The 21,413-nt window shown below is 44.7% G+C and overlaps 1 protein-coding gene across 6 annotated transcripts in view; it reads left to right on the plus strand.

Annotated features, from left to right (window-relative positions):
• SLC35F4 (solute carrier family 35 member F4) overlaps positions 1 to 19,517 on the plus strand; it is a 118,313-nt gene extending 98,796 nt beyond the window's left edge. For 3 of the 6 annotated variants that reach the window (XM_074543992.1, XM_026796533.2, XM_026796534.2), the window contains 5 exons: positions 7,642 to 7,861; positions 14,648 to 14,773; positions 16,020 to 16,212; positions 17,543 to 17,632; positions 19,070 to 19,517. In XM_074543992.1, the coding sequence (XP_074400093.1) occupies positions 7,642 to 7,861; positions 14,648 to 14,773; positions 16,020 to 16,212; positions 17,543 to 17,632; positions 19,070 to 19,311 (871 nt within the window). In that variant the 3' untranslated portion in view covers positions 19,312 to 19,517. Of the gene's footprint in view, positions 1 to 6; positions 5,388 to 7,641; positions 7,862 to 14,647; positions 14,774 to 16,019; positions 16,213 to 17,542; positions 17,633 to 19,069 lie in introns of those variants that run through there. The other 3 variants (XM_074543993.1, XM_074543995.1, XM_074543994.1) reach the window with 2 other exon arrangements.
• Positions 19,518 to 21,413: the final 1,896 nt, after the last annotated feature.

Here is a 21,413-nt window from a genome sequence, read left to right on the forward strand (position 1 = left end):
AGGCTTCATCGTGGCAGTATCCCTTTAAAAACACTAATTCCTGAGGGCTGAGATCACTGCTGTGCTCAGTTCCACCCCGGTGTCAGAATAAAGGTCATGCTGCAGAAAACCTCATTCATAAATAGCTCACAGGAGGCTGACAGATGAGTGATGTGTGCTGAATAAACGGGAACTTGATTGTTAAAGGGCTTTTTTAATGAGTTGAAAAGGTCAATAATCTGCTTATAATCTTGCTGTTATGTTGTCTAATATCTCTATATTTTGTGTTCTTGCCTGGATCAGGTGAATCTATCCTGGTCCATTTATGATAGAATAGCAGTGTTGGGTGCAACCAAACCAGCTCCTGCCTGGGAAGAAAGATGCTCGGAGCTGAGGAGGTGATTTCCATGTGGAAGACCATGGCTTGCTCTCTGTGCTGAGCAAGAACAGCAGGATGGAAATTGCCATTTTGTGACCGTGTTCACAGGGGTTTTCGGATTGGGGAAGAGACGAGGATCTGACTCCATGTTTCAGAAGGCTTGATTTATTATTTTATGATATATATTACATTAAAACTATACTAAAATAATAGAAGAAAGGATTTCATCAGAAGGCTGGCTAGGAACAGAATAGCAAAGAATGATAACAAAGGTTTGTGGCTCAGACTCTCTGTCTGAGCCAGCTGACTGTGATTGGCCATTAATTACAAACATCCAACATGGGCCAATCCCAGATGCACCTGCTGCATTCCACAGCAGCAGATAATCTGTGTTTACATGTTGTTCCTGAGGCCTCCCAGCTTCTCAGGAGGAAAAATCCTAAGGAAAAGATTTTTCATAAAAGATGTCTGCAACACCCTTTCCTCCTGCTGGAAATGTATAAATCCCCTTTCAGTAGCCCCTGAGAAGTCAGAGAAATCCAATCTTAAGGGGGAACCCAAAGAAATCATCCAGTCCAACCACCAGTGCTGCTGCTTATCTTCACCTTAGGCAGTTCTGAGGAAAACCACATCTAATCTGTCTGCAGGGCTTGGAGGTGCCTCACATTCTGTGACAATTGATTTCCCAGCTCCTCCTCCACTTCTGTTATTCCACTGATCTGACAGTGGCATGGGAGCTGCTTTAAAGGACAGGACAAAACTCACCAAGAGACACCACACCTTGCCCAGGGAAGGAAGAGATTCACGGGGTCATTCTGGGCTAGGATCCAATTCTGTTCTTCCAGTGCAGGTTGGCTTGGAAATGAACCTGCCTGATCCAGCAGAATTGTCTGTTCCAGCAGGAATTACCCAGTGTGGGGCCCATCCCTGGCTCCTGCTGTCCCTGAGCACAGGGAATCCCATTTGTGACTGACTGGCTGCAGTGCACAGGTCCAAACTCTTCCCTCAGCTGCTTTTTGCCAGGATCTGGGAATGTAATTTGGCCCTAAATTATCATTTCTGTCAAATCAGTGTGACTGAAATTGAACAGTTGCACTTAATTAAGTGCTTCTCTGCAAACCCTGGTGCTTTGTCTGTTAATGAAGCTTCATTCAGATTTCTGCTGGAGTGTTTGTGAGAACATGAGCAGTGTCAGCTTGGCTCCTGCATGTAGGGTGAAGTAATAACAATTGCACAGCAGATGAGGAGGAAGGTGAGGAGAAATATCCCTGCAGATAAATCCCTTGGAGTTGGTTCTTGAATATATCTCTATCAGAGCAGCATTTTTGAGCAATGCATAAAAAAATTCCTGTGCTTGAATAATTTATATATTTATATATTTATATATTTATATATTTATATATTTATATATTTATATATTTATATATTTATATATTTATATATATATTTCCCCAGCCGTTATAAATTGAGCTTTTAAAGTTGAGGACAGTGTCTTAAATGCCACAGGAATTTCTGCAGTGGGTCAGTGAATGTGTGGACTCAGGAATAGTGTTAGAGTAATGGGAACTTCCCAGAGTATTTTTATTCCAGATATGTCAGGAACTCACATCCCAAAGAAGTAGCTGCTGGTAAATGATGAGTTCATCAGGGAGAACAACTTGGTCAGTCCTGTGTTACAACTTGACTGTCCAAATTCTTACAAATTGGATAAGGGATGGGCATCTCCTCAGGATAAGCTCTCCATTTTTTGGTGACTTAAAGGATTGAAAATCTGTAGGTTTAACTTGTAGACAGATTGAATTTGGAAAGGATCTTTAGAGGTCATTTCACCAGCCTCAGAACAGGGGTGTTTTCAAATCTGCATTAATTGTTTGTGTATTTTCTTTATTTGCATTCTTGATATTCCTGTTACAAGGCTTTTTATTACATTTTGTAAGATTTCTTGCTGCTTCATTTCCCTGTTTTATTCCTGTGCAGTATCTAATTCTTGTCAATAAACCCATTTGCAGCAGTTCCAGGCTTTGCTTGCAGACCAGAGGTGATTTATCTTTATGTTTCTGGAGGATGTAGTTACTCTCCAGGAGCTTTAAAGACAATCAGGCATTTTGTCCAGCAGATATTCCCAGTGGATCTGAACAAACAATATCTGTGACATCTTGGCAGAGATCAGTGATCCTGGAAGTGACTTGCAGAGTGCTGCCCCAGGCTGGCAAAGCTGCAGAGAGCCACTGCTCCTTTAATAAATCCCACTTGGAACGACAGGAGTCTCAATCCTCAGCTTTAGATTGGCTTTCTGGAAAGTTTAGGCTGCTCAGTACCTAAAGGAGCTGCAAGAGAGATGGATTTCTGACAAGGACATGGAAGGGGAATGGCTTCAGACTGAGAGAGGGCAGGTTTAAATTAAATATTGAAAATAAATTTTTGACTGTGAGGGTGTGAGGCCCTGGCACAGGGTGCCCAGAGAAGCTGTGGCTCCCCCTGGATCCATGGAAGTATTCCAGGCCAGGCTGGATGGGCCTGGGACAAACCTGGGATAGTGGAATCTGTCCCTGCCCATGGCAGAGGGTTGGAACTGGATGGGCTTTAAGGTCTCTTCCAACCCAAACCACTCTAGCATTCTATTATTATAATATTTCAGATTACAAATTGTGGCTTTCTTTACCTTAGAGATTCAATCTTGTCGTGTGAGAAAATAACTCATGGTTATGAACTTGCTGCTGCATTTAGGTGAAGTGTCTTGGTTGTCTTGAGGCACAAGACAGCTCTTGGTATCCCCTCAGTATTGTAAATAAAAGCTATGTGCCTCATAAAGAGCTTGAAACTCCTTGCATTAGTGCTGGATAAGGGGATATGAAGTTCAGGAAGCCCAGGAATAGGAAATTTAACCCTGCCATTATTTACCACAGCAGAAGACACTGCACAGACTCAGCTTAGGAGCCTGATGCAGTTGTGCTGTGGAATTGGTGGGTGACATTTTCCATGCCAGTACATTTTGCCTCCCCATCTGGCACCTTGGCTTCTCAAGGACAAGCACTGTGACACTGAGCAGCTTCCTGCCAGGATCCACCCACGGTGTGAGAGCTGAGATTGGAGCTGCAGCTCTTCCCAGCCTGGGGCACTGGCCAGGGGAAGCATTGGTAGGTGCAGGTTTAATCTGAACAAAACACATGGGAAGAGTTGGATTTCTTGGATAAGGAGAAGTGAGCATCACCTGAAGTGCAGACTGAGCCATGGGTGGGTATTTGTGTATGAAACTGTCACTGCAGGTTTGTCACCCACAGTCCTGTCCCTCTGCTGCAGCGGCAGCTCAGTGCAGCTCCCTCAGGCACCTGTGGAACAGCAAACCAGAGCTGCTCTGCAGAGGGGAACATCAGGAATACCATCAACACAGAGCTGGCCTTCCCATGGACCCTTCCTGTGGGACACAGCATTCCTGAGCCAGGCTCTGCAGGAGCCCCTTTCCCTTTGCTGCAGCTCTCCAGCAAACAGAGCTGGTCAGGCCCTTTCTGCCAGCTCCAACTCAGCCAGTGCTGGGGACACAACTCATCAGGGAGCTCAGCCACACTCAGTTTGGTGCCTGCCCCCTTGTCTTGGTTTGGAAAGACAGGAGTCTGCTAAGGAAGGCAGGAGCCTCCCCTGAAATGGAAAATGTAAACCCCCTCCCTCCAAATTGTTATAAATTTTAAATTAAGGGGAGCTCTCAGACAGAAAATATGGGAGCAAGAATAACAGTTCTTTGTTAGGGAAGAAAATAAAAAGATAAAATAAACAATGCAGTAAACTAAGACAGCACTGACAGAGTCAGAACCCAGCCTTACACCCTGTGGGTCAGGGTGTTGGTGGCAGTCCCATTGGAATTGTGGCTCAGCCCTCCTGCAGTGTCAGGGCTGGTTCTGCTGGAGCAGGGATCCTATAGAGAAGGATGTATTCTTCCTCTGAAGATCCAGTGGGAGAAGAGGCAGCTGCTGTTCCTCTGGGAATCCAGTGGAGAAGCTGTGCTGGTGTTCCAGGATCTCCAGATTATATCTGGGTAGGAATGCTTGGCTCCTCCCTCTGGGCTCACATCTCCCAATGGGATGCTGTAGCTCTTATCAGCCATGCAGTGACATTCAATAGCTGTTATCAGCAGATGTCTCCCCTGAGAGAGGAGTGATTGTGCAAGAGATAAGGAAAACTGCCCACTGAACAGAAGACCACTGCCATCCAGATGGCAAATGGAATACAATTTGCTTGGCAGTCCAGGACACCCCTACAGTGGAGCAGGGAGGTATTTTATTGCTGCAGATGCCATCATTTAGGCAGGAACACTGAATTTGTGCTCCCAGGAGGTGCTGCTGTGTTATCTGCTGCCCTCATGTCGCTGTGGCCTTGCCAAGTGCTAATCCAGGTGATGTCACTGTATTCATTCCCTGTGTTCCTGTGCCCCAGGTCTCTGCCTGCTTGCTGTTTTTTCTGTGAGCTGCTTAAAACCAGCTGCTGGATTTCACTCCAAAGGAGGGAACAAACCCATTCCTGTGCAGGGCTGGCATCAGAATAACTGAGAGGGCACAGGGCTGTTTAGGGGGTGCCAGAGGCAAAGCTGCACGACTGCCCTGAGGGGCTGTAATTCCTGAGAGCATGGCACACTGCCCAGAGCTGAGCACTACCTGCAAGTAAAAAGAGTTATTTGTGTTAGAGGGCAGGTTTTAAATAGACTTCCTGTGCATTTGGAAATAGTTTGTGTCGTCGTTTCAGGGTCAGCTGTCCCTGGATGTGTCTGTGCCTCTAAGGCAGCAGCCTGCAGCATTATTTGTGTGGGGAGGGTTTCAGAGAGCCCCTGGTCCTGAGCCCAAGGTTTTAATCACTGCCATGTCTGAAAACTCCTGCAAGTTTAATTTTAGTTGCATGTCAAAGAGGCTGAGTTAACCACTGAGCCACCAGCCCTCAGAAAGCCTCAGGCAATCTGACTGGGAAAATAAAGCAAAATAAAGCATTCTCCAAACCTCCTCACTGACTGAGCATTATTCAGGGAGCTCTCCTAGGCACAGGGGTGAGTTCATCAAGTTTCTGCCTCACTCAGCCTGACCCTGTCAGAGACTTTGCTGCATTTTCTTCACTGAGAGTTGAGGAACCTCCAGCCCCTGTTTGGTCTGGTCACTGCTGTGTGTGATGGAGGCCCTTCCACCTGCTTAAACAGCCCATATAACTTTATATATAATTATATATATAAAAATATTAAATTATATATATAATTATGTATAAAATAATTATATATATAAAATATATAAAGCAATATAATAATTATAATATATTACTATAATAGATAGAATAATAATATGTTATATTTTAATTTAATGTGTTACTATATAATGTATACTATATTGGTAACATTCTATTATGTATAATTATATATATATAATTATTTATAATTATATATATAATAATTATATATAAAATGTATATAAAGCAATATAATAATTACAATATATTACAATAATATATAGTATAATAATATGTTATATTTTAATATAATGTGCTACTATAAAATGTATATTATGTATTTTATAGATTATATATATATTGATTATATATATTATATTGATTTTATATATATATTATAAAGGTAAACTGCTATATCTCATGCCAAGGAACACTGACGTGCTGCCAGTGAGTCTCTTCTCCCACAGGGAAACTTGTCACCTCTAACTCCTGTTGAAATCAGACTTACAAAAGCCTGGAAAGTTAGGCATTCATTTATTTGCTTCACTGTGTGTTTGCTTTGCATCTCAGATAAATGATGCACACCAGTAGCTGTTCTTTTTTGTATTTTGAACATTTTAATCCTGATCTTTGGTGAACGGGACTCCTGAGAGTGTTGAGGTCAACTAGAGTGAAGGAGATAATTAGCAGTTCCACCAGCCTGAGTACACAGAGTTTGAGAATGGAATTTATTTTTACCAGAAATGATTGCTTTGTACACCTTAGTGCCATCAAGAAATGAGTGGTTATTAAGCTGAATGATAAAGCCATTTAAGATGTAGCTGATCTCAGTTATTACATAGATGTTATTATTCTGATTTCCTCAAAATGAGAGTGATGGTTTCCAATCTTAAGAGGAAAAAAACTGCAATGTCTTTAACAGCAAAATTCCCAAGAATTAGTAAAAATGGTTAAGGGGCCCTGAAAACAATTTTGTCTTGCAAATCAGGATAGTTATCAGACCACCCCCACCACCCCCAAATAACAAACATTTCTGCCATCACATTGCAGCTCAATCTTTGAAGTTGCTAATTAGTTCTGCATAATGAGTGCTTTATCAATCTCCCAGACACAGAGCACTGTGGAGCCTGAGGGCATTCGGATTATTCCCTCCACATCCCTTTCCTTGGAAGGATGTGCTGCAGGTTGAGGGTGCCTTGGTTCACCCCACTGCTTTTTGGGGTCACTTGTGGGACTTCCCACAAGTGTTTTAAGCAGTGCCAGGGTGCCTGCCATGCCAAGAAGTGAAGCACACTGGGAATATCTTCAGGAATGCCTTCAACCAAGAGTGCAGACAGTGGAATTGATAAAATACATCCTTCCCACTTTGAGATTCCTGAAATCCCAAGAAGCAAACAGCTCACTGGAGCTGTGTGGGACACAGTGTTTGGGAATCTGGGGGTTTTGTTTGCAGTTTAATTCTCAAGGAGATGTCTCCTAGAAAACACAGCTTTTCACTGTACAATAAAATGAAGCTGTTAAATACCTTCCCCTCCCTTTCCCTTCCTTCTCTCACACTCCTGTTTGCCTGGCTCACTCCCACTGCCTGGTGGCTCCCTTCCCCACCACGCTGTGTCTGGCAGTCTTTTTGAGTATCTTTAGGCAATTCCTAAAGCTTCCTTGGCCATACATAAAAATATATTTCAGCAAGAATGAAAACAAGGCTTGGAGCAATGCAAAAAAAGAAGAAAATTGGCAAGCTGCAGAGAAAAAAATGGTGATTCTAATCCCTGTGCTCATGGCCTTGAAGGCAGAGTCTGGGAGCTGTCAGAACATTATAGATAACCTTCATTTCTGTGTGTGAGTCCCTGGATTATTGTTGCACAGAGTGTGATTATTCCAGGTAAGTTGCATCTTTTCTTCTTCCAAAATTGCTGCTTTAAGATGATTGTGCCTTGTTTTCCCTGTGTGAATTCAATAATGGATTCTCCTGGGCGTGTGGGGTAGTTAGGAAAAGCAGGATAAAAGCCTAATGAATGTTTGTTGTGCTGCAGTGAATGCTGAGGAAAACCCTGGCTGAGACTGAAACTCTTTTCTTTCCATAGGGAATGCAGTCGGATTTTTGGTGAAGACGGTCTGACGCTGAAACTCTTTCTTAAAAGGACTGCTCCCTTTTCTATTCTGTGGACTTTGACTAACTACCTGTATTTACTGGCTTTAAAGAAGCTCACAGCCACAGACGTCTCTGCCCTGTTCTGTTGTAACAAAGCTTTTGTCTTCTTGCTTTCTTGGATTGTGCTCAAAGACAGGTTCATGGGAGCAAGGGTATGAACGAGCCTCTTTTCCACTCTCTCATGTTTTCATAATTGCACTTGAACCCATCAGCCATGGTGCTGCCACTGCACTGGGGCACCATGAAAACCTTTCTCATTGAGTTTTGTGGTGCAGCCTCAGAGGGAATTCAGTGTGGGAATTTCAAGGAGCCATTACAGCCAAGTGTAACTTGATGATTTACAATAGAAGAACTTCCAGTTTCATAGAAACCTGTTCTTGTGGTGGGGTTCACAGGAGTCTCAGGACAAGGGAAGAGACAAGAACCTTGACTCTATGTTTCAGAAGGCTGATTTATTATTTTATGATATATATTATATTAAAACTATGCTAAAAGAATAGAAGAAAGGATTTCATCAGAAGGCTTGAAAGGAAAAGAATGCAATAACAAAAGCTCGTGACTCTCAGGAAGTCCGAGCCAGCTGACTGTGATTGGCCATTAATTAGAAACAACCAACATGGACCAATCAAAGATCCACCTTTTGCATTCCACAGCAGCAGATAATTATTGTTTTTCTTTTCCTCTGAGGCTTCTCAGCTTCTCAGGAGAAAAAATCCTAATGAAAGGATTTTTCATAAAATGTGTCTGTGACATATTCTGTCTTGGCTTATTGAGCTGAAATTTTGTTAATTTTATTTTAAACTTAGTGATGAATCCGTAGGTTCTAACCAAAGCAGTTTTATTCCTTGTTTGGATAGACAGATGTTTTCAATGTGTAATGTGTATTTCTTGTGCTACCCTCTCACTTTTCACACACACATTTATGTGTCAAAATTGCTTTAAAATTAACACAGCTCTCACTGGCAGTAAAGTGGACCTACAAAAATTTAAAAGAGAACTCAAACAAAATTTTGTGCCCCTGAATCTGGGGAAAGCAAACTTGTGTAATTTTCCATACACACATCTCCCACATGCAGCAATTTAAACTGTTGGCTTCACACCTTGGATGAGGAGTAGTGAGGATTTCTGCTGGTTCATGGATGCAGATTCCCCTCTGAAATGGCTCAAGGTCCTGTTGGGCACAGTCCTGACTTAATTATTGAAAACCTTGAACTTCATTAGGCACTGGCTGGGGCCAGGTGTGGCTGAGACCAGAAGGGACCAACAGCAGCTGGATTTAAGTTCCATGGAAAGCGTGGTGGATCAGGACACTCATCCAAGTCAGTCTGGTTTGAAAATGAGCACCGCAGCTTTTTCTTTTTTTTCTTTTTTTTTTTTTCTTTTTTTTTTTTTTTGATTAATAGTAGGATAGAAAGGTCCAGAAATGAAAGGAAAAATCCTGTTGTACAGTTATCTCATCTGGCTTTTGGAGCAGCCACCAGGACACTGAGCAGGGCACTGTGCTTGCCAGGCTGAGGAGGTGAGCCAGTGCTTGAAGGTAAAGCCAGACACCTGGAGATCTATTTCCTACACAGCTGAAAATACAAAAAGATCAGGTGAATGTGACCCTCCCTCAGCCCACTGACTGACTCAAAGAATAAACAGGGTATAAAACCCTCAGTTCTCTACAGAAATAACAGCAACCCTCCACCCCTTGATCATCTGAAAAAAATTTAACATTTTGTACCCTTTAAGCTAATTTTCATCTCAAAGCAGCATCTTTCTGGCAGAGCAAGCATAGCTCTTGTGTTCTCCTAGACCACTCTGTTTTAGAAACCTAGAAGTAAAAGCTGTTTTCAGTTATTATTTATTTTTCACTGACTAAAAAAAGGTTGCCATGAATATACATTAGTATGAATTCTGTAAACACCATGGGGTTCACACAGGAAAAACCTGGAGGGAAAAAGTGAGCAGCAAATCCTGCACATAAACTGGATTGTGCTGCTCGCTGGCAGAGCCTCACTGGATGCCCATTGCCGGAGAGGTAATTCACAGTGTTTTCCAGCAGCTCTCCTGACAGAATAACACTTAATTATGTTAATAACCTCGCAGGAGAGTGTTGGAGAGCTAAAGTACAGCAGAGCAGCACAGACCCAGCTTTTTGTCCCTGGATGCCTCAGGAATTGGGTTATTTGGGCAGTGAGAACATGAAAAGAAATGAAGGTCTAATCCTATACCCTGAGCCACGTTTTGTGGGAAAAACTTTGCACCCAGGCCAGCTTTTCCAAGGAGCTCAGCTCCCAGCAGCTCTTCCAGAGCTCCAAAGCTGTTGGGCGCATCTGGGTGACATCGAGGTGGAGATTCAGAGTTCACAGAATTCACAAAATTCACAGAATTCATAGAATCACTGGGTTGGAAGAGACCTTCAGGCTCATCAAGTCCAATCCAGCCCCAACACCTCACCCCTGGCACCCAGTGCCACATCCAGGCTTTGTTAAACACACCCAGGGATGGGGACCGCACCACCTCCCTGGGCAGCCATTCCAGAACTTTCTCACCCTTTCTGTGAAACACTTTTCCCTGCTATCCAACCTGTATTTCCCTTGGTGCAGCTCGAGGCTGTGTGCTCTGGCTGTGTCAGTGCTGCTGCAGACAGAGCCCAGCCCCAGCTGAGCACAGGCACCTTTCAGGAGCTGTGCAGAGCGATGGGGGCAGCCCTGAGTCTCCTTTTCTCCAGGCTGAGCACCCCCAGCTCCCCCAGGGCTTCCTCACAGGGTTTGTGTTCCAAGTACTTGGGACAGCAGTGGCTCTGCAGTGAATTCCCAGCTCCCTGTCTGCAAAGGGCTGCACACACAGTTTCAGCTGCTGTGGCTGTGTTGGAGGCACCAGAGTTGTGCGCTCCGTAGGGAGAGCCTCGTGCCATCAGTGGTGAAGCTGTAGCACCCACCCGAGAGAGAAAAGCACCAGGGGAGGTTTAGGTTGGGTATCAGGAAAAATTTCTTCACAGAAAGGGTGGTCAGGTGGTGAACAGGCTGCCCAGGGGAGTGGTGGAGTCACCATTCCTGGAGGTGTTCAGGAAATGTGTAGATGTGATGCTTTGGGATATAGTTTAGGGTGGATCTGGTAGTGTGAGGTCAAGGATTGGACTCGGCAAGGTCTTTTCCACCCTTAACAATTCTCTGGTTCTATTTACCTATAAAAGCAGTGCAGGTGGAGCTCAGGTACCTTGAAGTACCTCCTGCCCTGGGCAAGGACACAGAGAACCATCCCTGCCTGCACCCTGGCATTTGCTTGGACACTTCTGAACATCTCTCTCTCAAAATAATAACACATCCATGTTACCTTTGGGAAGTCCAGACAGCTTTGGCTCAAAGCAAGCACAGATATTTTTAAAACTTTACATATTTGAGTAGTTCTGCTGGCTTGTGCTGTTTAGATTTAGACACATAGTTATATGTTTGCATGTTTAAGCCCTTGGTGGGGCTTCAGTGTGGAGTTGACTCAATGTGTTTTAAGTAGGTGCAGAGTAGTTTGGGGACATTTTTCTCCCCTGAAAATGTTGACTTCAGCCTGGAGAGAGGTTTCTTCCCCATCCTTGAAGGTGTTCAATGCTAGGTTGGAGGGGCTTGGAGCAACCTTGGATTGTAAAAGGTGTCTCTGCTGTGGCAGGGTGTTGGAAGTGTATGATCTTTCAAGTTCCCTTCCAACCCAAACCATTCTGTGATTCTTTACACATCATTTTCTGCTGTGCTCCACATAGAAAAAAAAAAATGTTTCTTATACACTGTTGGTTGGCCTTGCTCTCTTTCAGGGAAAAAAGGAAAAAAACAAGGCAAGCTAATTTCATTCCTTACCTAGGAGGCTCCAAAAGAAAGTTACTGCACTCTTCCATTAATTAAAAGCCTCATTTAATGAGCTGACAGCCACCTTTGCTTTCCTATGACCTTGCAGAGCAGCCTGCAGATGTGAGCTCAGGTTTCTAAAGCCAGCACCCGAGGCAGGCACAGGTCAGCTGTGCTGATGCCCTGGAATGGAACACGCAGGAGGAGCCTTGAGCCTGAAATTTAAATAATGTTTTTGCTGTTTTCAGTCTCAGGAGGTGTCGATGCTCCACATGTGTCCATCATTTTAGTTGTTTCAAGGGGGAAAAAAGTGCTTGGCTTTATAAATAATTGATTAAATTAGGGATCTGGCTCTTTAAATTTGGTTTAGACAGACTGGGAGTGAGTTTTTCATGGTAGGAATAAAGGGGATGATGAATGTACTCATTTTCACTGACACAAGGAAAGGGCTGAGCAGTGAGGGCACCAAGAGTTAAATCTGCATCCTTGCCCTTGGAAGGAGGGCATCACCACATTGGACTCTGCTGTTCTGCCTTCTGAGGCTGACACATTGCTGGAAATCCTCCAGCTGGCAGCTGAAATCCTGAATTTCTGTGCAGGGCGGGATGTGAAGGGCAGCCAGGCAGGGCAGGGGGTTCTGCACTCCCAGAGGAGAGGCCGTGGATGTCTGAGGCTGGGACTGTGCCCTGGCTGTCCCTGGGCATTGCTTCGAGGCTGGGACATCTATGATGTCTCCCAGGATGGCCCCACTGCTGGAATGTGTTATCCTGGGGAGGAAAAGGGGGAAACCTCCTGGTGCCCTCTTGCTAAAACCCTCCCAGATCTCATCCCACCACTGAGAGACTCGGGGGACTCCAGCCCACGTGTCTTGGCTTGAACAGACAGGTTCTGCTTAAGGAGGGCAGGAGCCTCCCCTGAAATGGAAAATGTAAACCTCCCTCCCTCCAAATTATTATGATTTTGAAATTGAAAGGCTTTCAGGCAAAGGTATGGGAATGGGAATAACAGTTCTTTACTAGGAAAACTTAAAAAAAAAAAAAAAAAAAACACCAAAAAACCCCCCCAAATCTAATTGTACAAAACCCCCAAAAAACTACTGCCAGAGTCAGAGCAGTCCCTGCCCCCTGTGTGTCAGGGGGTGTCCCAGCCCCATCCCAGGGGGCTCAGCCCTCCTGCAGTGCCAGCTGTGGCTCTGCTGCAGCACGGATCCTGCACAAGGGGGGAGTTTTCCTCTGCAGCTCCAGGGCTGCTGCAGATGGGCCTGGGCTCCCTCTGGCCATGCAGGGCAGCAGAAAGCTGCTCCTCTGGCAATGCAGGGGGCAAAGGCTGCTGTGCTGGGCCAGGCCCAGATTGGATCCAGGTAGGAATGCTTGGCTCCTCCCCTGGGCGGAGCATCTCCCCATGGGATGCTGGGATTGGATCAGCCCTGCAGGGACACTCAGTGGCCATGGACAGAAGATAATTAATAATTAATAGCCCATTAACAGAAGAGATTTGGAGGGAGAATTGGTTGTGGAAGAGATAAAGTAAAAACTGCCCCATGAACAGCAGAGAACTGCCCCACCTCTAGCAGATGGGAACAGAATACCCCCATTTCCAACCTAAGGCACCACAGCACTGGGGGATCTGGATTTCAGCTCCATGTCATGGTGAATTTGGAGTATCAGTGGTACCCTCAGGTTTTCCTGACTTGTATCCTGGAGTTGGGGTGTTTTACATGGAAGCAAGGTGGTACACAGACTTGCAGTGGGGTTTGTGCCTTTGGCACAGCCACTGCCATGTGAGGGGACACCTGTGTGCCTCAAGGACCGGTGAAATAGGGCTGATGGTGAGGGGTAAGGACTCACAGCTGCGCCCAGGAGATGAGTTTTCCTAGGAAGATGCTGGATGCCTATGGGATTTAAGAGTACTGGCATTTTTATCTGGAGTCTCAGAGATTGGCCCTGCCCTGGCAGGTGATTCTGGGTTCCCCATTGTCCCCTGTGTGGGAACAGCTTCACCTGAGACAATTGTGTGTCCCTGTCCTGTGTGTGCCTTGAAACATGGCTTTGCTCTGCTGTCTGGCTCTGCTGAAGTTATTTTGTGGGATTTTGGTGCTTTTTTGTTGCCTCAGTCTGGCTCACATCTGCCTGGGATGAGTGTCAGTGGTTTTCTGGGACTCTTGGCAGAACCGTGAGCTCTGAAATGCTGTTTTACAGGAGGGCACATGTTTGGATCAAGATGAAGTCTTTGAAGTCTGTGGGCCAAAGCTTATTTTTAAATCCAGGACTGAATATTTCTTAGATGAAGTTCAGTGAGGTTGTCAAGAGGCAAAGTGCCCATATCACATTGGTGTTTGCTCAGGAGATGTGCACTGGCTCAGGAAACACTCAGTGCAAGTTGGGTATTCAGTGCCTTTGAAATTCACACCCCACATTACCTGCTGAGGGCAATTAGGTGCAGAGGGGGAGTTTTTTAAAGAATAAAACACTTTGGGCTCCCTATCACTTCCTTAAGGTTCTTGGAGTCAAGACCCAGGATTTCAGATGTGGTGCAGTTAATGATTCCTGTTCTTTTTCTTTGAAGCTCCTTAAATGCTCTCTCTGGGAATTTCAAATGAGGCCAAAAACCTAAGCACAGATGTAAAGCTTCATGAAGAAATTTGGTCGTATCTGTCCAAAAAACCTCTCAGGGCACAGCCAAAACAGCTGGAAGAGCTCCCTGTGGTATCCTGGTATTCCAAAACACAAGGCTCGTTCCTCTGGACTAATTTCCAGGCTGTTTGGCCATCTAATGTTTGCATTTTAAGTCAAATTGGTGGATTTGATAAATATTTCTTTTGTTGTACAGTAGAGCGTGATGCCTTAAAATTCCTTGATCTTGCAGTTGCCTCTCCAAGCTGGATGTTTAGCTGACAGAATCCATAATGATGGATGTTCTGTCAGCAGGCCCCAGTGCTGTAGATCCACATCCCTGTCAGTGCACACACTTTTATTTTGCTTTACATCTCTCCCACGATCTTTCCTATTTGAGGGAAAACAAGAAAGCTCCAGGTCAGAGCAAGTGGGTGGTGACGCTCTTGAGAAGCCCCTCCCAGTGGTGATCTCAGCTTCACACTGCTTTGCTTTGTCTGTGCAGATAGTGGCAGCAATAATGGCAATCACAGGAATTGTGATGATGGCATATGCAGATGGTTTCCAGGGTGATTCAATTATTGGGGTGGCCTACGCCGTGGGATCAGCCTCCACATCTGCACTGTATAAGGTAGGTCACAGCTGTTTGTTGGCACTGCTAAATTCATTCGCATTAAAAAGACACAAATACAAAGAGAGTGGCTGTAGAATAAATGTTTTGTTGTGTTCCTCACTCCTGTGTCACCCACGTTGTGACAATGTCAGGAAATCTGCCCGTGAGGGTAATTAGTTGTCATCTGCCAATTACCCAGAATGGCTTTTCTTGATGAGCCTTTAATGAAATCTCCACTGCCACTCCAGGAGGAGTTTAAGATAATTTTTAAATCATGATAACAAGAGTTTATCAACACTTTTCAAAGGGGCTCTCCATGAGCAGCAGGGAGGAGAGCCAGGGGGACATTTTCTCCCCTGAAAATGTTGACTTCAGCCTGGAGAGAGGTTTCTTCCCCATCCTTGAAAGTGTTCAGTGTCAGGTTGGAGAGGCTTGGAGCAACCTGGGCTGGTGGAAGGTGTCCCTACCATGGCAGGGGGTTGGAACTTGATGATCTTGTAAGTTCCCTTCCAACCCAACTCATCCCAGGTCTGCCCTGCAGCCCCCTGGCACAGGCTGGGCTCAGAGCCCTGGTGTGAGCCTGGCACAGGCTGCTCATTAGAGACCATTCTGCTTGCAAGAAGTGGCTGCTCTGGAGGGTGAGGGCTGGGAAAGGCAGGGATTCTGTCTCAGGAACAGATTGGGCTGAGCGTGGCTGGGTTTGTTTTCAGCTCTGTGTGTCAAGTATGGAGTGGGTTGTGGTGGAAACCCTTGCAGCTTTAGACTTTTCTCATCTCTTAAATTTGTTGTAGCCTTTCAAAAGTCACTCAAAGTCCATTAATTGAAGCTCACAGAGGACAGGTTCTCACCGAGTGAGCCCTTCCAGGCTGGATTTCCTCTCACAGCAGGGTCATGCTGTGGAAGCCACTGGAGCCTCCTCCCAGCATTGCCACACTCAGGCCAAATCCTCTACACTTGCTGAATGAATGGAGTGTTCTTGAATTCTTGGTTTATTCTTGGTTTTTCCTGGCTTCTTCTACACTTTGTCCTCCTGGCATTTTGTGTAAAGCTTTGTTATACAGACTCAGCCATCCCCATGGTAAAGACGTGGAGCTAAAACCCAGGAAAGAGCAGAAATCTCACAAAAAATCCCCTTGCAAGACTCTTGTGTGGGAAAAGGGCTGGGCTGTGGCAAGTTTTCCTTTGCTGCACTCTCCCCAAGGGAATGGAGTGCTTCCACAACAGCCATGGAATCTAAACCCCTCCTGTCTCCTCTCCTCTGCAGGTTTTGTTCAAAATGTTTCTTGGGAGTGCAAACTTTGGGGAGGCAGCTCACTTCGTGTCCACCCTGGGCTTCTTCAACTTCATCTTCATCTCCATCACCCCCATCATCCTCTACTTCACAAAAGTGGAGTACTGGTACCCCTTCTCTGCTGTGCCATGGGGTTACCTGTGTGGAGTGGCTGGCCTCTGGTTAGGTAAGTGAGAAAACTATTTATTTATTTATTTTACCAGGTAAGTGATAAAACAATTTATTTATTTATTTATTTTACCAGGTAAATGATAAAACAATTTATTTATTTATTTTACCCCTCCAACCCTTTATAAAATTGGCCTCAGGCACAAACAATTTCCCCCCTGTCCCCTTAAGCAGCAGAGCTCTCTCACAGATTATTCCTGGTCCCAGTGCAAACTGGTGCACCTTAGAAATGATTCATATTTTTCATTACACTTCATGAAACATTACTATTAATTGAGATACAGTTAATAATTGATAGGTAAGCATAGTTATAATTAATAATAATTAATAATTAACAGTAATAGCAGGGAGTAAACATGAAGCAGCACTACTAATTGCCCATTTTTTCATTCCTACCATAGCTCCACACCAATGCCCCTGTCTCTGGCACAGTTTGACTGCTTTAAATCCCATTTCAAGGGGGCTGCACGTTCCCAGTTAGCTCCTGGGGGGTGTTTGTGCTGGGGCACATTTCTGGGGGTGCTGCAGGCTCTGGGCAGGGCTCACATAAGGCTCCCTCTTTCTGAGCCAGAATTGCCAGCAAAATATCTGTTAGATTCAGCCCAGGGGCATTTTAATTTCCACACATAACAGCATCCTTTCCTTTGGTAAAGTCTCTTTTATTCCATAATTGAAGAGGTTTTTGTCTCACTAGTGTTTATTAAATGGAAGCAAAGAAAATGTCATTGCCAATCCCATCCTGAGCTGCTGGGAGCTCCTTGAGCTGCTCCAACCACAGCTGCAGCTGCCCTGTGAGCTCCTGGGGGACCAAAATTAGGGATAATTTATCACCCAAGTGAATAAACCCAACCTCATGCAGGGGACTCAGCAGCAGGACTGGGTGGTGGATGATCAACAACTTAAATTTGTTTTTAATCTTTGAAGGAAAAGTTAAACTTAAGCAAAACTTTAAGGTTTTTTTTTTAATTTTTCAATGACATTGGAGCTCTCTGGGAGTGCTGTCATGTAACAAAAACCCCAAAACAACAAAAGACCAGGTTTTTGTACCTGATTAAAGCCTGTGCAAAGCCATGGAATATGATAACCTCAATATTATGGTTTGTGAAAGGCCATTCAACCCTCCCCTTTCCCCTGTGAAGAATTTCCTCTAATTTCATATAGAAAAAAACAAAATCAATCACTTTGTAACAACTCCCTCATTGTGGTATGGGTACTTAATACCACATAGTAATATCACATATTGTACCTTTAGTGTCCAGGGGGAGGATAAATGTCTCACTCTTGTGTTTTCCCCATTTTCATGGGTTATTTTCTCTGTTTTTCCCTAGCTTTCAACATCCTGGTTAACGTTGGGGTGGTGCTGACCTACCCCATCCTGATCTCCATCGGCACCGTGCTCAGTGTCCCTGGAAATGCAGGTACCAGTGCCACAGCTGCTGCTGTTGCTGCCAGAATGAGCCCAGGGGAGCTCAGAAATAAGTTTATTGCTTAAATAATTTGTTGGGTGGAAATTTAAGGCAGAGTCCTGTCTTAAAAAAATCTCTGTTCTTGAACAGCTCTCTGCTCTTCAGTCTCAGCCTCATCACCCTTAGGGGTTTGAGCACAGAAAAGATCTGGTTTTGGGGAATGCAGATGTGAAGCCATGGCTGTGGGAGGCTGCCTGAGGCTCAGGTGGGCTCTGGGGGCTGCTGTGGAGCTGAGAGGATGGGCCTGGAGGCGCTGGAGCTCTCTGGCCTACAGGCTGCTCTCTCCCCATCCCTGGTTCCTGCAGCCTGAGGGAGCTCTCTGCTGATGCAGCCTCTTGTGGATAAAGAGTTACCATAAAATGCCTTCTGTCTCAGAAATCACAGAATCACAGGGCCATTAAGACTGGACAAGACCTCCAAGGTGATCAAGTCCAACCCTCAATCAAATATCCCTGTGCTCACTAAACCATGAAGTTCCATGTCCACTCATTTTTGGACACTTTGAGGGATGGTGACTCCACCACTGCCCTGGGCAGCCTGTGCCTGTGCCTTACCAGTCTTTCAGAGTAGAATTTTTTCTGAATATCCAATCTGTCCCAACTTGGGGTCTTTTCCCTTTCTCCTGTCCCTTGTTTCCTGGGAGCAGAACCTGAACCCCACCTTATTGTATTTGGGTTCCCCCCATATGAAGGAAGGAATGGTGAATCTGACTCCATGTTCTTAGAAGGCTCATTTATTATTTTAAGATACCATATTATATTAAAGAATACTAAACTAAACTATACTTATGAATACAGAAAGGATACTTACAGAATGCTAAAAAGATAATAATGAAAATTTGTGACTCTCTTCAGAGTCCTGATTGACCAAAGAGTCAAAACACTCACACTAGAATCCAATGGAACAATCACCTGTGGGTAAACAATCTCCAAACACATTCCACATAAGCAAAACAGAGGAGAAGCAAATGAGATAATTATTGTTTTCTTTTTCTCTGAGGCTTCTCAGCTTCCCAGGAGAAAAATCCTGGGTGAAGGGATTTTTTTCCCAGAGAATGTGAAAGCCATAGCACCTGGCTGCACCCTCTTCTTGCAGAGAGCAAGAAGGTCCTCCCTGAGCCTCCTTTTCTCCAGGCTGAACCCCCTTCACCATGGAACTCCTGAGGTTTAATCCAGCCCCTCCAGGCTTCCTCAGAGCCTGCACAAGGGGGTGAGGACAGAGGAGCTGTGGCACCTCCAGCAGTGCCCTGTCAGATCAAAGCTCAGGGAGATCTGAGAGCCCCACGGCCAGTGTCACCCCCAGAGTGTGACACAGGGACGTGCCAGGCTGCTCCTGGTGCCATCCCCCACCCTGCTGCTGTTGTGATTCTGTTCTTTCCTCTCCTGCCAGCCGTGGACCTGTTGAAGCACAAAATGATCTTCAGCGTGGTGCGGCTGGGGGCCACCATCATCATCTGCATGGGCTTCCTGCTCATGCTGCTGCCCGAGGAGTGGGACGAGATCACCCTGAGGTTCATCAACAGCCTGAAGGAGAAGAAGAGCGAGGATCACTCCGAGGACATCACGGAATCCAGCGTGCACACGAGGAGCAGGAGCAGAGCCAACGGGACAGTGTCCATCCCGCTGGCGTAGGGCTGGAGGAGCCTCCCTGCAGGCAGATGTATATTCTGTGAATATAGCTTAACTCTCCTCACCACCTGAATGCTTCAAAAAACGTCATCTAACCTGAGCAGGGGGTGAACTGTAAGATAAGAGAAGTACATCTATAATAAATGTTTACATTTATACACTTAACGAGGAACGGGTGTAAATAACTGCAATAAAATCTTTTGTAATAAACAGATGTTTGAGTTTGTGGCTTTCTGAGCTGGTGAGTTTAAAATGTGGATCAAGTTTATGTCGTTTATCTCTCTTTGCTGGCAGAGGTAGAGCCATTTTGGAGGATACAAATCTTGGATATTTCCAGCTAAATCTCAAAATTTAACGTCTTGACTTGCTTTCAATGAAGTGCCCTTTCAGTGAGGTAGCAGTTTTGGAAAAGCATTTCAAACCTCTCCTGGCATTTTGGAGAATTTATTTCTGATGTTCACATTGATATTCCCAATTATTATCAGAATAAATACTCCATGGTGCACAGAACATGAGGCCTCTCCTCCAGACCACACTGAGCTGTGCCTCCTTCCAAAACCACATTTCTAGAAGTGGTGCTGGAATTTGAGTGCCTTTAGTAAAGCAAAAAGTAGCTTTATTTACCTTGTTTTCTCCCAGAAAAGGTGCACTCCCAGCTGAGCTACAAGAGTTTCAGGAGAGATGGAACCCCCTGGATTGCCACATTCCCTTGGAAATGCCATTTCCTATTTTCTACAGCACTGGGACAAATGAACATTTTTCTTAACCTCTACTGTGGAAAAGTCTTTCAAAAGCCAAATCAAACCAACCAACCTCCCAATCCTTTCCCTAGGCCTGCTGCTGTGTAATTTAGGCTGGTTTGCACCATTTCTGGGATTGACAACTGTCTTTATTTGAAAGCATTTGATTGGCAGACACACTGGGTTTTTTTAGGAAGAATAAAACCAACTGAAAAAGTAGTTAGGGGTGTTTTTTGATGGTATTTCTGCCAGGGGAAAAAATAATGTAAATAATAATTTATTTTACTCTTTTTATTTGACTCTTCTGTTGGATGTTTTTTAAATCTTTTAATGTTCGTGTCAAACTGTTCCTTGCAGCCAGCAGAGAAGAAAAAATATTTGTGTGTATTTAAAAGAAAAACCACAAACTTGGGCCGTTTCAGCAAATAGCTGCAGAATTAGGGCTGCAAAAACCAACCCAAGTGTCCCTGTGCCCTAAACCCAGAGAGAGGTCTAAGGTTTGCATTCACACACAAGCCTCTTACAGCTCCAGGTCTGCTGCTTTTGAGAGGAGACAGACAAAAAACATTGCAAAAAAGTTAATTATAAAGATACTGATGGGCTGAAAGCACCCAGCACACGGCAGCGTGGCCTCTCCCCACAGTTTTGGAGCTGATACATCCATTTGCATTGCTAGATAGCTTTGGGGGTGTGTTTTACTGAAATTCTAGCTCCTGCCAAACTGAACACATGGGGAAAAACCAAAATTTTCAGCATGCACTGATGAGTACTTTTTGGCAAGCAGCCTCATAGCAGCATCTTCAGGCCCAGGACTAGATCCTTCAAGGAAATCATTGAGAATTCTCATGGTTTGAGTCAGCTTTCCCCTGCTCGAGACATTCCATGGCCAGAGGCACAGGGTGGTAAAAACACTGTGATCCCAGCAAGGAAGGCTTGAGCAGAGCACCCCTGCTTTGGCTTGGTGTTCTCAGAATGATTCAGGTTGCAATATTCACATGTGTGAATTCTTTGCTTTTTGCCAAAATCAGGATTAAATAGCCAGACAGTATTTCTTTTTGAGACTCAGATGTTTGTTAGTTCTTATCTCTGTCACAGTCTCTCAATCCCTCAGTTCTCCAGCACTTCACTCTAGCAAACTAAAAATGTCGCCCCATCTCTCTCTCTAAAAGGCCTTTGAAGGATAAACTGTCCAATTAAAAAATGACACCTGAATTATTTTTACTTTTAACCCAATAATCAACCACCCCTGCCTGCAATGGGGACTTTTTTATCCAATTACACAAAACCACCCAAACCCATGGAGAAGAAGGTGAAGAAGAAGGACCAGCCTCCACCCTAAAACCTCTATGTTGCTTTATATATATT

Source organism: Zonotrichia albicollis, chromosome 6, assembly GCF_047830755.1.
Source record: "Zonotrichia albicollis isolate bZonAlb1 chromosome 6, bZonAlb1.hap1, whole genome shotgun sequence".
Taxonomy (NCBI): domain Eukaryota; kingdom Metazoa; phylum Chordata; class Aves; order Passeriformes; family Passerellidae; genus Zonotrichia; species Zonotrichia albicollis.